Genomic DNA, 12126 nt, shown 5'->3' with positions numbered 1-12126 from the left:
TTAGTTTCACAATACAAAGCTTTATATGGCTTATACTGATTGACAAATTGATTGATTGTCTCTTAATCTCAATCTCTCTCTCTCTCTCTCTCTCTCTCTCTCTCTCTCTCTCTCTCTCTCTCTCTCTCTCTCCCTCCCTCCCTTCATATTACTCTCCCTCCCACTCCATATCACACATTCGGGTCACACTAATTTCATCTTATTTTGGCTTTTTTGTCTTGTTTGACCCACTGTACTGCCTGCCTCTCTGTCCTTTTTCCTATCTTCCTTTTTTTGTCATTGTCTTCTTTTCTGTTTCTCTCTTCTCTTTCTGAAAAACTGGACAAACAGTCATTTAGTCGTCAGCATGCTTTGTCCCTCAGCAACGGTGTCCCTGGGCAACGGTCCATTCAGGGCTTCCAAAGTGGAGCAGCTAGCAGTGGCCCCAGTTGAAGGGTTTCCCTTTAAGATGGGAAATGTCAGTTAAAATTAGATTCCTGCTGCATGCGACTCTTTGATCTGCTCTCTAGCGCAAAACTCGGCACAAAAGGCCGTCTTGTTGACGAGGGCTCGCTTGCAGCGGTGAAGGTTGAGGATGCGGGGTGAACTTTCCATCCGATACAATCTACTGCATTCTGTTCTTACCCTTCACAAATAAAAAAATGAAATACTTTGGACAGAATGCACTACGGCTTGGGATGCATGACGAGTCTTTTTCCATATAGGGTATTGAGGCATTTCTTTTTTCGACTCCTCACTTATGACGCTAAAATTCTAAATGTCAGTAGTGATGTTTTTTTCTGTGCTGGGTGTCAGAAAAAATCCGATTTGCTTAACAATGGTGGTATTTTACAAACACAGAGTTGAGAGCTGGCTGTAGAGCCCTTGTCCTAGTGCTTCGAGGTTGGTGGGAATGATGGAAACAAAGCCCACTGCTTGTGCACTCTGCCAAGGCAACAATACACAGCATTGATCAGTGCTACACTTTGCAAGAGGCAATGTGCATAAGTACATCAGTGTTTTGACTGCCCATTCTGCTTTAAGAGCTCTCTAGCCCTTAACGCTCTCCCATCAGGAGACAAACGACGGCACACATGAAGTAAAGTGTGCACACACACACTCACAAACACACACACACACACACACACACACACACACACAGACACACAAAGGCACTTGCACACAGTCTGCCAATGAAAGACAAACATACACACACTCTATACATATATACACACACATACACACACACACACACATACACACATTCAAGGAACACATCAAAACACTTCAGAAGAATAGACTTTCCTCAGCTATGGTTTATGTATGGAATTTATTAATCATCACAGTTCTGTCTAAAGAAATCAGAAGAGTGGCATTACTCGTTTATTTATTTAGGTTTTCTGCAGATAATTTTTGTTCTCCTGTGTCCAAAAGAAAAGCCTTTCTTTCTTTCTTTCTTTCTTTCTTTCTTTCTTTCTTTCTTTCTTTCTTTCTTTCTTTCTTTCTTTCTTTCTTTCCTTTCTTCCTTCTTTTTTGCCCCACAGTTATTGTTGTGCACACTGATATTAAATCCACATAATTTCTACCAAATGGCAGTCCATGTAGCTGGGGGCGAAACTTCGAGGATTAAACAGGCACTTGGACTCATGTGCAGTAATTAATCACTTGGCTGGTCTTTTATTTGGACACCATCTTCAGAGTCAGCCCAATTAGCTCTATTTGCGAGGCATTAATCTTTCCTTTTAGAGTACAAGTAAAAGAGACGGTCAGTGCATTTGTCTGATTATTGAGTTCTGTTGTTGAGTAATAGCTGAGCCAGGCCAGAAGTACAAAATATCAGACATTAGAAGACAATCCTCATGTTTTTGGCCAAAATCCAGTCAACTAAGAACTCAATGATTAATCACTCGTGAATTTGATTTATTTATCTGGTTTTTCACAAATGCAGTCTAGTTATTGTATTTTGTGCTTAAACTATTAATCATCAATATGTCACATAACACAGGGCACATCATCCTAGTTTGTTTTCTCGGCATACAGACCCTTTACTCAAACCGAAAAAGTAATTGCAAGTCATTTATTAATAAATAAACTGATTTTAGAAAATTCTCCCCAGACATAACCAGGTGTAGATGTAGATCTATCCCAGGCCTTGGCCTGCTTCCGGTCTTGATAATATCTTGCATCGAAACCCAAAATCCTATGTGCTCTATAAATTAAATTTATTCAGTAGTCATGCTGATTTGAATGAGTCCCAAAATAAATTGTATTATATGATATACTGCAGTCCAAGTGCTAAAAGGTATTTTTTCTTCATCCTCTTCTAAAACTTGTCTATTTTTCTCCCAAACAATGAATTCCCCAAAGCAAACATTTTAACCACTCTCATCCCCCCTATGCTCCACCCCCAGTGATAAGAGAAATACCGCTTACATTTTGTCGGCCTGAAACAGCTTCAGCACAGCTTCAGAGGATCAGCTGGGCCTGGATGAAACAGGTGTTTAGTCCCCTCTTAGTGGACAAATTGCATGAGCAGTGTCGACATGTCTTCTAATCGCACATCAAACTACTATTGTGGTTTCTTTTTCTCTCTTGGCAAAGTTTGACAGAGAGGACAGGATCACAGAGCAGGCTCTTTCCAGGGTCATTTGCTGTGTTTGTACTCAATGACTCTAATAAAATTGCATTGAAAGGCTTATTCACGGCATAAATCCTGCAGCTGAGTGTAGTGCACTGGCGAACATGTTTCTAACAGCTGTTCATTTGTGACCTTCCTGTGTTCAAAGGTTGGGTGTGGTGAACAGGCTGGATGTCACCAGAGAGTAGGCTGTGCTGCAGGATCTCTGTAATGAAATTAGACTTTTGGCAGGTGTGCATGTGTGCTGCTAAATCCCTACATTTTGCAGATTGGAAAATAACCACTACGGTGCTGATGGAGTGGGATTTTTCTCACGCCGACACACAACCTCTGCACTGTTCATGAGAGATTTAATAAAGACAGGTCGTTTAGTGGCTAAAGCAGGTAGCTGAACAGACCACCCACTGCTAGCCAGATTATTTTAAGATTGTGTTACGAGGTAAAGATTGGATTCTACAAAGTTATTTAAAATAGCAAGTTATGCAAAATAGGCAAGAATAAAGCACAGCAACACACATTACCTAATACATAATGTTGTTTTTCTTTGCTTTTTCCTCCCAGTACTGGTTATGGGGAATGTTTGTTGGATGAACCAGTTGGCAGGTCCTACGACCTCCCTGTCAAGCTCCCGGGTCAAGTCTACAACGCCAATCGGCAGTGTGAACTCATGTTTGGACCAGGCTCCCAAGTCTGCCCATTCATGGTAAACCTTCATAATTAAACATGACTAGAGACTTAATAAATTATTTATAATTTATTATATTTATTTATTTATTAAGATACTGCACTGTTGTCTGTCTAGCAAGCAGCAATTTCATAACAAACTTACTGTTCTTATGGGTATCATATAAAACTTTAGAGCTTCCTGCATTAAATCATTGGCTTTAGGGGTTTCTAGTACTGTTTGAAAGATATGGCCCCGAATCTGTAGTAATAAAGGTACCGTTTGATGCGGTCACTACGAGGTCATGGTGTTATTTGTTGAGCCTGATAGATTGTGTAATCATTACGTAATCGTGGAGGGTCCTGATGAGTTATTTAGGCAGATTCATTTGCTAATGATAAGCGTGACTCCTTCAACACATGTTTTGGAGTTGCATCATCTCTAAGTACTTGAGCAGGTCATAAATTTTCATTATCCAATCAAAGGTAATTTAAGTGATCTGAAAGCCTGCATATTAAAATCTATTATACAGCCTTGAGGGATTGCACTGAGGTCACAGCATAAATCAGAGAGAATCCTCTTGTGGTTTCATAAGAAAATGACATCACTTGAGAACTAACAGGATTCTAATACAGTATATATATATATATATATATATATATATATATATATATATATATATATATATATATATATATATATATATATATATATATATATATATATACACATACATATATATACACTGTATTATATATATACTGTATTATATATCATGTAGAATGGTCATTTTGAGGTAAAAAATATCGTTAAAACATTTATAAATTAAAATGTTATTGTGTTCCTTTTTTTGCCGTTCTATCCTTGTCACAGAGACAATGTAAAAGGCTCTGGTGCACCAGCTCTGAAGGGGACCACAAAGGCTGCCGCACACAGCACATGCCCCTGGCTGATGGAACTGAATGTGGACATGGCATGGTGAGTCTCTTCGCCTAATAATTTAGTTTTGCTATTTTTGTCTGTCGGTCACTGGTGCATCACATGGAAATGTCAACCCCGTAGACAAACGTAATATGAGCTTCCAGTGGTATTTGGCCTTGAAACACATTCATGCTCAGTGATTAAAAGACCCATTTTTAGATTCCCGTGCAACATGGATGATGTCTAGGTGTGTGTTTCCTGTCACCAAAAACATGAAATCCCGAGCAAATTTGCATTACTCTAGAAAAAAGAAACATTTCTTTGTTTATTATATGTGAAAATAGGAAAGCGTGACTTTGTGGTTGCCACCTGTAAATAAATGACTGTGTAGGTAAATAAGGTCTTGTGTGTCACGTTACATTAGCGTCTGCACTCACAGCAAGGCTTCCCTTGTTGTCCTCCTCCACCTGTGTGATGTTATGATAATTAGCCACATTTTGTGACATTCAAACAACACTAAAGGAGTAATTGAGGGACTGGGAAAAAGGGATTTTTTTTAAAGAGGAGGGCATTTGAGCCTTTGAAACAGGATGCTATCCAACTCTCAGTCAAGTTACCTTCTTCTGAACCCATGACCCTTAAATCTCTTTAAGATGTGGGTAAGTGGGTCACTGGTCAGGGAGCTCTGGGCTCAGAGTAGATTTCACACAAAAGACCCACATTTTGATTCAGGTTCAGTAAAGAGAGAGGTATAGAAAAAAACCCTGTGGGGGTCCCTAGTCCTTTTACATATTCTTTTCCCCCTGCATAAGAAAACTTTAGAACCAGATGGTGGGAATATGTTTGCAGTAACAAGGCACAAGGGCAGTCATAGTCTCGTACCACGTAGAGAGGCAGAGGTATTACTACACTTGAGGGCAGGAAAGTTAACCAGAATGGCTGGTACATTAATCCAACTAAAACAACCGCAGTGTCAATGTCATGGGATTTTCATGTACTTGGAAACCCTTCACTTGTTCTCATTAACTGCCGAACTGTCATGCAGCGAGAGTACGTGCTGATGTGAATCATTTGTTGGTTGCCTCTGCCATGTTGCCATGAAGACTGCAAGTTGTGTTGATTAAAACCATAGGAGCATGAAGGGGTTTGTCTCTGTGTTAAACTTGATATCATTATACATTAGTGAAACGAGCCCCTGGCATGACGCTTTGCTGTTAGTATTGTACCTATTGAACCTTTAACATTTGACTGGCTGTCTACAGAAAGCGCAAGAACTGCACTTTGAACACAGCATCTTGATTGCTTTGGTTAGTCCAGACCACTAGCGCAGTGGTTTGCTAGTTCACAACAATAGAACGACACAGTGGCATAAAGAGTCTTTTTTTTTCTTGTTTTTTTTTTTTAACACGTCATGACACCTGCACCTTTGTTTGTGGTGCTGAGGGTTTGGTGTCATCTCCATACTGAGCACTTTGAAGTGGAAGGGAGTTGAAAGAGTAGGGGCTCTCGGTCACAGCTCACCTGTCTCTTTAGAGTGCTTTTATGTGGGGAAGAAGAAGTCAGGGAGGCCACTTAAAAATCTACTTCTTATTTCGGCTCACTCTAGACATCTCCTAAATGTTATGACAAAGTTTCTAAAATGACATGGATATATTTATGCTTCTTCTACTTTGCATTTATAATATTACAAGTAAATATAATGTACTTACCTCATCTTTTTGATTTTCAATCATTTCTGAGACAGCTCCTTTTTTTTTTTTAGTCTTACCTCTGGTTTCTTTCATTTCCCTACAACTCCCTGGCTGGGTGCTAGAGTGAATAATGTGGTCACATGACCCTGGGGGTCCATCTATCATCTGGTTCAGTGAGCCTTGCTCTAAAGCGGGCACACCATCACTGGTTATCTCTAAACAGCTCTACAGTTCTCTTCTAACGAGAACCAAGGCAGAGTGGAGGAGTTCAGCACAGCCCGTATAGTCCTTGCTGTCTGAGTACACCACACATGACTCTACACATAAAGAGGCCTGGATTTCAATAGCATAAATAATGTAGTTGGGTAAATTGTTTGAACCTTGATCTCTTTTTCATGAAGGTTTGATAGAGAAAATACCACAACAAACATCATAAAAAACCAATGAGCTATACATTCCTTGTATTTATTTTGGATAATACAGTCCAAAAAAGGTTGAACATCCTATAGTGTAACATCAAATCCTATTTTAAAATAAGGAAAGAATATGAGACTATTGTAAATCTGACTATAAAAACAAACTCAAAGACAAAGGAGAGAAAGGTATAAAAAAAAAAACCAAAAAGTTTTTATTTTAAAGAGTTATTTAGACTACCTAAGCAGTTATTTACAATACCTAAAACGCTAATAATATGTGTGGAGGCCAGAAAAAACATTAACATGATGACATGACATCGGATGCTACAACAGATTTTCCTAAACTGAAAATGAGTGTGTATCATGTATACACCTCAGATGTAAAGATTGGTTACCACCAAGGCGTTTCTTTTTAGATTTTTTAGGCAAGGATAAGGATTTTATGCACTTTTGTTATTATTCTATTGCGATAAAATTATTTCTGTTATCGCAATAGAATAATAATAAAAGTGCATAAACGATGTAATAAATAAATAAATGTATATATATATATATATATATATATATATATATATATATATATATATATATATATATATATATACATTTATTTATTTTTGTATATATTTAAATATACAAAATATATAGATAGATAGATATTTTTATATAATTTGTATTTAATTTGATTGTATTAACATTTTATATTTCATTATTTATTTCTTTTTTTTTATCTATTTATTACATCTTTTATGCACTTTTATTATTGTTCTATTACAATAACATCTGCTGGGTTTTTTAAAACTAAAACATATACACTGTACAACGACATACTGTAAATTGGAGCAAGAAAAAAAAGAGCCTATAAATATTAATAGTAGAAAATATATGGCCTGTATGCTTGGTTAGCTCAGGGTTCAGCCAACAATGACGTTCAACCTCAAGGTTTAATTGGGTTCTGTATTTTTGCACTCTAGAACTTTTATTATCTGTCATATATTTCTGTAAGACATTGCACAGGGTGAGTTGCATGTTAAAATTGCTTTCTATGATCTAAAGTATTTGCAATTGTTAAAAAACATGTAAAAGGGTGATTTACTGCTTGTAGCCTTGGGTGAAGTGGTTGAAAAAAGAAGAGAGGAAAAAAAAAAACCTGCCTGTTAACTTGTTACTGTTTTTAATTGCGTTTGTGATGCGTGCCTCGTTTTAATCTTCCCAAAACATTTGACAAGCCGTTTTCTGTCAAAGCAGCACATAGGAAGGCATTGTGCCTGATTCAAGATTAAACTGAGGGGAATGCTCACGTTCCCTGTAGTCTGCCCTCGTCTCACACAATTAGTGCGAGATAGAGAAGTCTTGCAAAAAAGTCAGGTGAAAGAGAATTTGCTGGCACTGGCTCGCCGACTTGGCCAACTGCTCTGGCAGTTCTCGTTGAGTCAATTCGACTCTCTGGCTCGATACACCGCCACGATATCATCTTGCTCCCTGACCTGCCTGCGCTTCCATGAAGAGGCCCGAAAGGATTCGATTCAACAAATGAATTGTTGTTTTGGTCGCCATTCTCCCGAGCTTGCCAAGCAATCAAGTGAAGACAATTTGAGTGTTTTTTCTTAGGGCATTTTACTGTTAGCCATGTTGGTATTGAGAAGCAACACTGAAATTCAGGTATTAATCTTATGTGGGTTGAATTCTGCAGGTTCACAAGACTGTGGCTGATCTGTTGCTTATATTTCACAGCTCAATGGTCTTTTGTGAGTGTTGAAAAACACTCTGATGTATGAGAAAAAAAAACTACAAGCATAAGCATTAGCTTAGTAACATCTGTGTTTGGATGAGTGTACGCCTTAGTTCCTGTGAATGATGTAACATCTCTGTGCAGGTATCTTCTGCTCTACTGGCTTGTGTTGAAGGCTACAGACTGTTATTAAGAACTAAAATGACTGCTTTGGACACATCAGCTGTTCCATTCACCTACACACATCCACACACACACACACACACACACACACACACACACACTCACTTACACTCACACATACACACACCCACATGCTTGTTTATATGCCAGTGTTTTGCAGGCTGCAGGGAGCAACTGTAGCGTTCTATTTATGTCAGTAATATTTTAACATAAAACGTTTAAACAATGGACTTTGCCCTAAAGCAGCTTTACAGAGATAAAGAGGTTACATTTTCAGAATTCGGCAGATGCCCTTATCGAGAGCGACCTACAATTATCTCAATTGCACTACTTTTTGAACTCATGACCTTTGGATCCATTTCCTTAAACACTATAAGTTACCACCTTCCCAGGTTATAAAGTTGGAAAGTATAAGTTTAGTGCTTAAAAGTTTGTTCCTTGTTTGTGTATCCCTAATGAGCAAACCTGTGGTAAGGGAAAAACTCCCTTGAGGAAGAAAACTTAAGAGGAGTCAGACTTGAAAGGCAACCCATCCTCATCTGGGGGACACTGAATGTCCTTTTCATTATAGTTATTCATCATTGTTAAGGTGTACTGTTCAGTGATGGATGCTTAAATGCAGAGCTGTTCATGTTGAGTTGCTCAGGAACTTCATGGATCTTTAGGCTGTTCATACGGAACCATCCTCAGCTACACAGAGTGGTCTCTAACCGAAGAGAAATGTATCCAGCGGTAAGGCTTCAGGATGAATCAGGCAGATCCGAAGTGAGGAAAGGGACAGGAACACTGGTCACTGGTACCTCAGGAGAGAGAGAGAGAGAGAGAGAGAGAGAGAGAGAGAGAGAGAGAGAGAGAGAGAGGGATACAGTGGTATTTAGTGGTACACGTTGTGTGTGTGTATGTGTGTGTGTTGCATTAGCTGGTTGTGCAAATTGAAGCCTGCTGCAGCCCTGCTGAACTCTAACCCTGACCTGTGAGAAAGCCAACATGAAAGCCAACACAATGTCTTATGGAAATGCCTGTGTGAAAATGAGAGAGTAGAACATTTTCAAATCATTCAGTCAGTCATGTCATTCCTACGACATGCTAGTTTCTTGTTTTTTTTTGTTGTTGTTTTTTTGGACAGCAAAATGATGTGCTGGGAAAAGCGGCTTCCTTGCAATTACAGGGCAACAAGTAACCACAAAGCAGAACACTTCAGCAGATGCTAGCAGCAAAGTCAGAACTGTTTGGAGTTTGTTGCTGGCAAGTCCTTGTAGGCTTTAGTCACACACACACACACACACACACACACACACACACACACACAAACGCACACCTACGCATGTACAAACACACACAAACACAGCATGTGTGCATTTCTTTGAGCTGTGGCGGACATGGATTATTAAGTCTAGCAAATTTAGTTGTTGTGACATTATTGCAGATAGATGCAGACTGAGTAAGAGACTGTGTGTGTGTGTGTGTGTGTGTGTGTGTGTGTGTGTGTGTGTGTGTGTGTGTGTGTGTGTGTGTGTGTGTGTGTGTGTTCACGCATGTAAAACCTGCCAACAGCTGGGCTGGTTATTTCGTGAGATTTTGTCTAGTAAGGCCAAATCTTGACATTTTTGTCAGTACATAGTGACCTACAGGGGGTCATTGTACTACCTCCCTTCTTTCTTTTCTTTTTTTTATCCTTTCTTCTTGATTTTCTTTTTAACAATTTTTTTACACTAATTGGAACTGGTGAAATGGTCCAAGAGGCTTTTATTGTGAGAAAAATAGCACCGCTTACACCTCTTTTTCATCTCTTCTCTTTCTCCTCTGAGCTCTTTTCAAGCTCGCTTTCCACCGAACCACCTTTTCAGGCTAAAGAAAGGTGTTGTAAACATGAAATAGCAGCAGGGAAGGGAATGCCTTAAAGGCTTAGGCTGGTCTCAGACTATGTGGCTGTGACAGGCGGCTGGTCCTTCAGTCTGACAGCTTTCAAGGCTCACAAGGGCCTCACTGGTGGTCCTGAACTATACACACACTCATACACAATGGACCAGAACACACACACACGCACACACAACACACAAACATAGAAGGCTTGAGCTGCTTGCAGTTATTGTTCTGTTTTAGATGGGAAAATGCCCAGTGTATAGAAAGTGAATATTTGGTTTTTGTGGGTTTTACATATATGCAAACTGTCTCACTGACAATGCATTATAAGGACAAAAGTATTGTGACACCTGGCATTTCCAGCCATTTGTGGCTTTTCCTCAAACTGTTACCACAAAGCTATGTCTTTGGAAGCAGTACCATTCGATTTTCCTCTCAGTTGAACTAGAAGACCTAAACCTGTTCCAGCATGACAGTGCCCATGTGTACAAAGCCAGCTCGATGAAGATATGCTGTACATAGGTTGAAGTGGAAGATCTTGAGTGGCCTACTATAGAGCCCTGATCTCAACCCAATAGAAATTCTTTGGGATAAATTAAAACGTGGACTGATCCCTGGGCCTTGTCACCTCACCTACATTATTACCTGACTTTACTAACACCCTCGTGGATGAATGAGCACAAATCTCCAAAAGCACACTGCAAACAGCAAATGAGGACTAAATGTAGAATAAGATGTTTATAAAGCACCTACACATCTTATGGCAGGTCTCAAAAAACATTTATCTTTTAACTTTTATTTATATAGTGTGTTTTTATTTATACTTACATTTGCATTATAATTATAATTATTACTGTTTTTAAAAACCTATTTTGCTTCTGTAGGTGGTTTCAAAGCATGTAGCTGTATGAGGTGACCTGCATGTAGACAGTGGATTCCTGAAAATAAATAACTTCTGCTTGGAGGAAAATATTAAGAACAATATATACATATTTTTTTTTGTGCTTTGTGTGTGTGTGTGAGTGTGTGTGTGTGTGTGTGTGTGTGTGTGTGTGTGTGTGTGTGTGTGTGTGTGTGTGAGTTGGTGTGTGCTTAGAAAGGGATATGTGTGTTTGCGATTGCACAAAAATGTAAAGCCCTCAGGTTAACTGGACTACGTGACTTATCATAGGAAACATGTTAATGGTTTCTGTACTTTGTACTGAACAGAACTAAAATATACTAAAGATACTAAAAGGTAAAAAAAAAAAAATTGTTTCTCTTATAGTTGATTTTTGATTTTCACTTTTTCTTCACACATTTACATTCAGAACAGATTTCAATATAATGACTCAGATTTAATAGGATTTACTAATTGAAGATATTACAACATATAATCCGGGACTGAGTATAAGCCTTTTATTTTATTTAATGTTATTTAATAAAATAAATTACTTTAATTGAAATCTTCACTTGAACTTTACTTTTACATTTACATATATTACATTTACTTATATATATATATATATATATATATATATATATATATATATATATATATATATATATATATATATGTAGTTACTTATAATTGGTCTATGCTTATTTTAATCCCACTGAGTGTGTGTGTGTGTGTGTGTGTGTGTGTGTGTGTGTGTGTGTCTGTTTTCACACATGTTGGTAAAGGCCTTTGTTGTCCTGATGTGAAAGAGGAAATGCAGGATGATAGTCTGCATTATATGAGCTTATATAACATTAGGTTTTCGAACCACCTGTGGATCAGGAACTATTAAATGTTGATGAAAAGCTTGTTAAAGGAATAAAAAGTGCACTTCCACTCGCTATTCGTACTGCATTACAGAGAAACAATTGCATTCATTATGTTGAACCGCAAAGCGAGTAACACCTGCTTGACATTTACAGTAAGGCATTTACTCCATCATTATTTCATCGAGACTGTCTCATCTAATCTATGTCACACACTAGAACAACGCCTTAGCCTGAGGCTGTGGTGACCTAACGTTAACAAGCGCTATGGCTAATAAGATAAATACTTACAT

At 38.3% G+C, this 12126-nt stretch overlaps 1 protein-coding gene across 1 annotated transcript in view; it reads left to right on the top strand.

The window, feature by feature from the left end:
* Positions 1-12126, top strand: part of LOC124392509 (A disintegrin and metalloproteinase with thrombospondin motifs 20) — a 106946-nt gene that overhangs the window by 38246 nt on the left and 56574 nt on the right. Inside the window, exons 10-11 of the mRNA XM_046859613.1 lie at positions 3179-3320; positions 4155-4259. Coding sequence (XP_046715569.1) covers positions 3179-3320; positions 4155-4259 — 247 coding nt within the window. The remainder of the gene's footprint in view (positions 1-3178; positions 3321-4154; positions 4260-12126) is intronic.

The sequence above is a fragment of the Silurus meridionalis genome, chromosome 10 (assembly GCF_014805685.1).
Source record: "Silurus meridionalis isolate SWU-2019-XX chromosome 10, ASM1480568v1, whole genome shotgun sequence".
Lineage (NCBI taxonomy): Eukaryota > Metazoa > Chordata > Actinopteri > Siluriformes > Siluridae > Silurus > Silurus meridionalis.
Note: the sequence above shows the minus strand (reverse complement) of the source record. Positions and strands in the feature narration are given on the sequence as shown.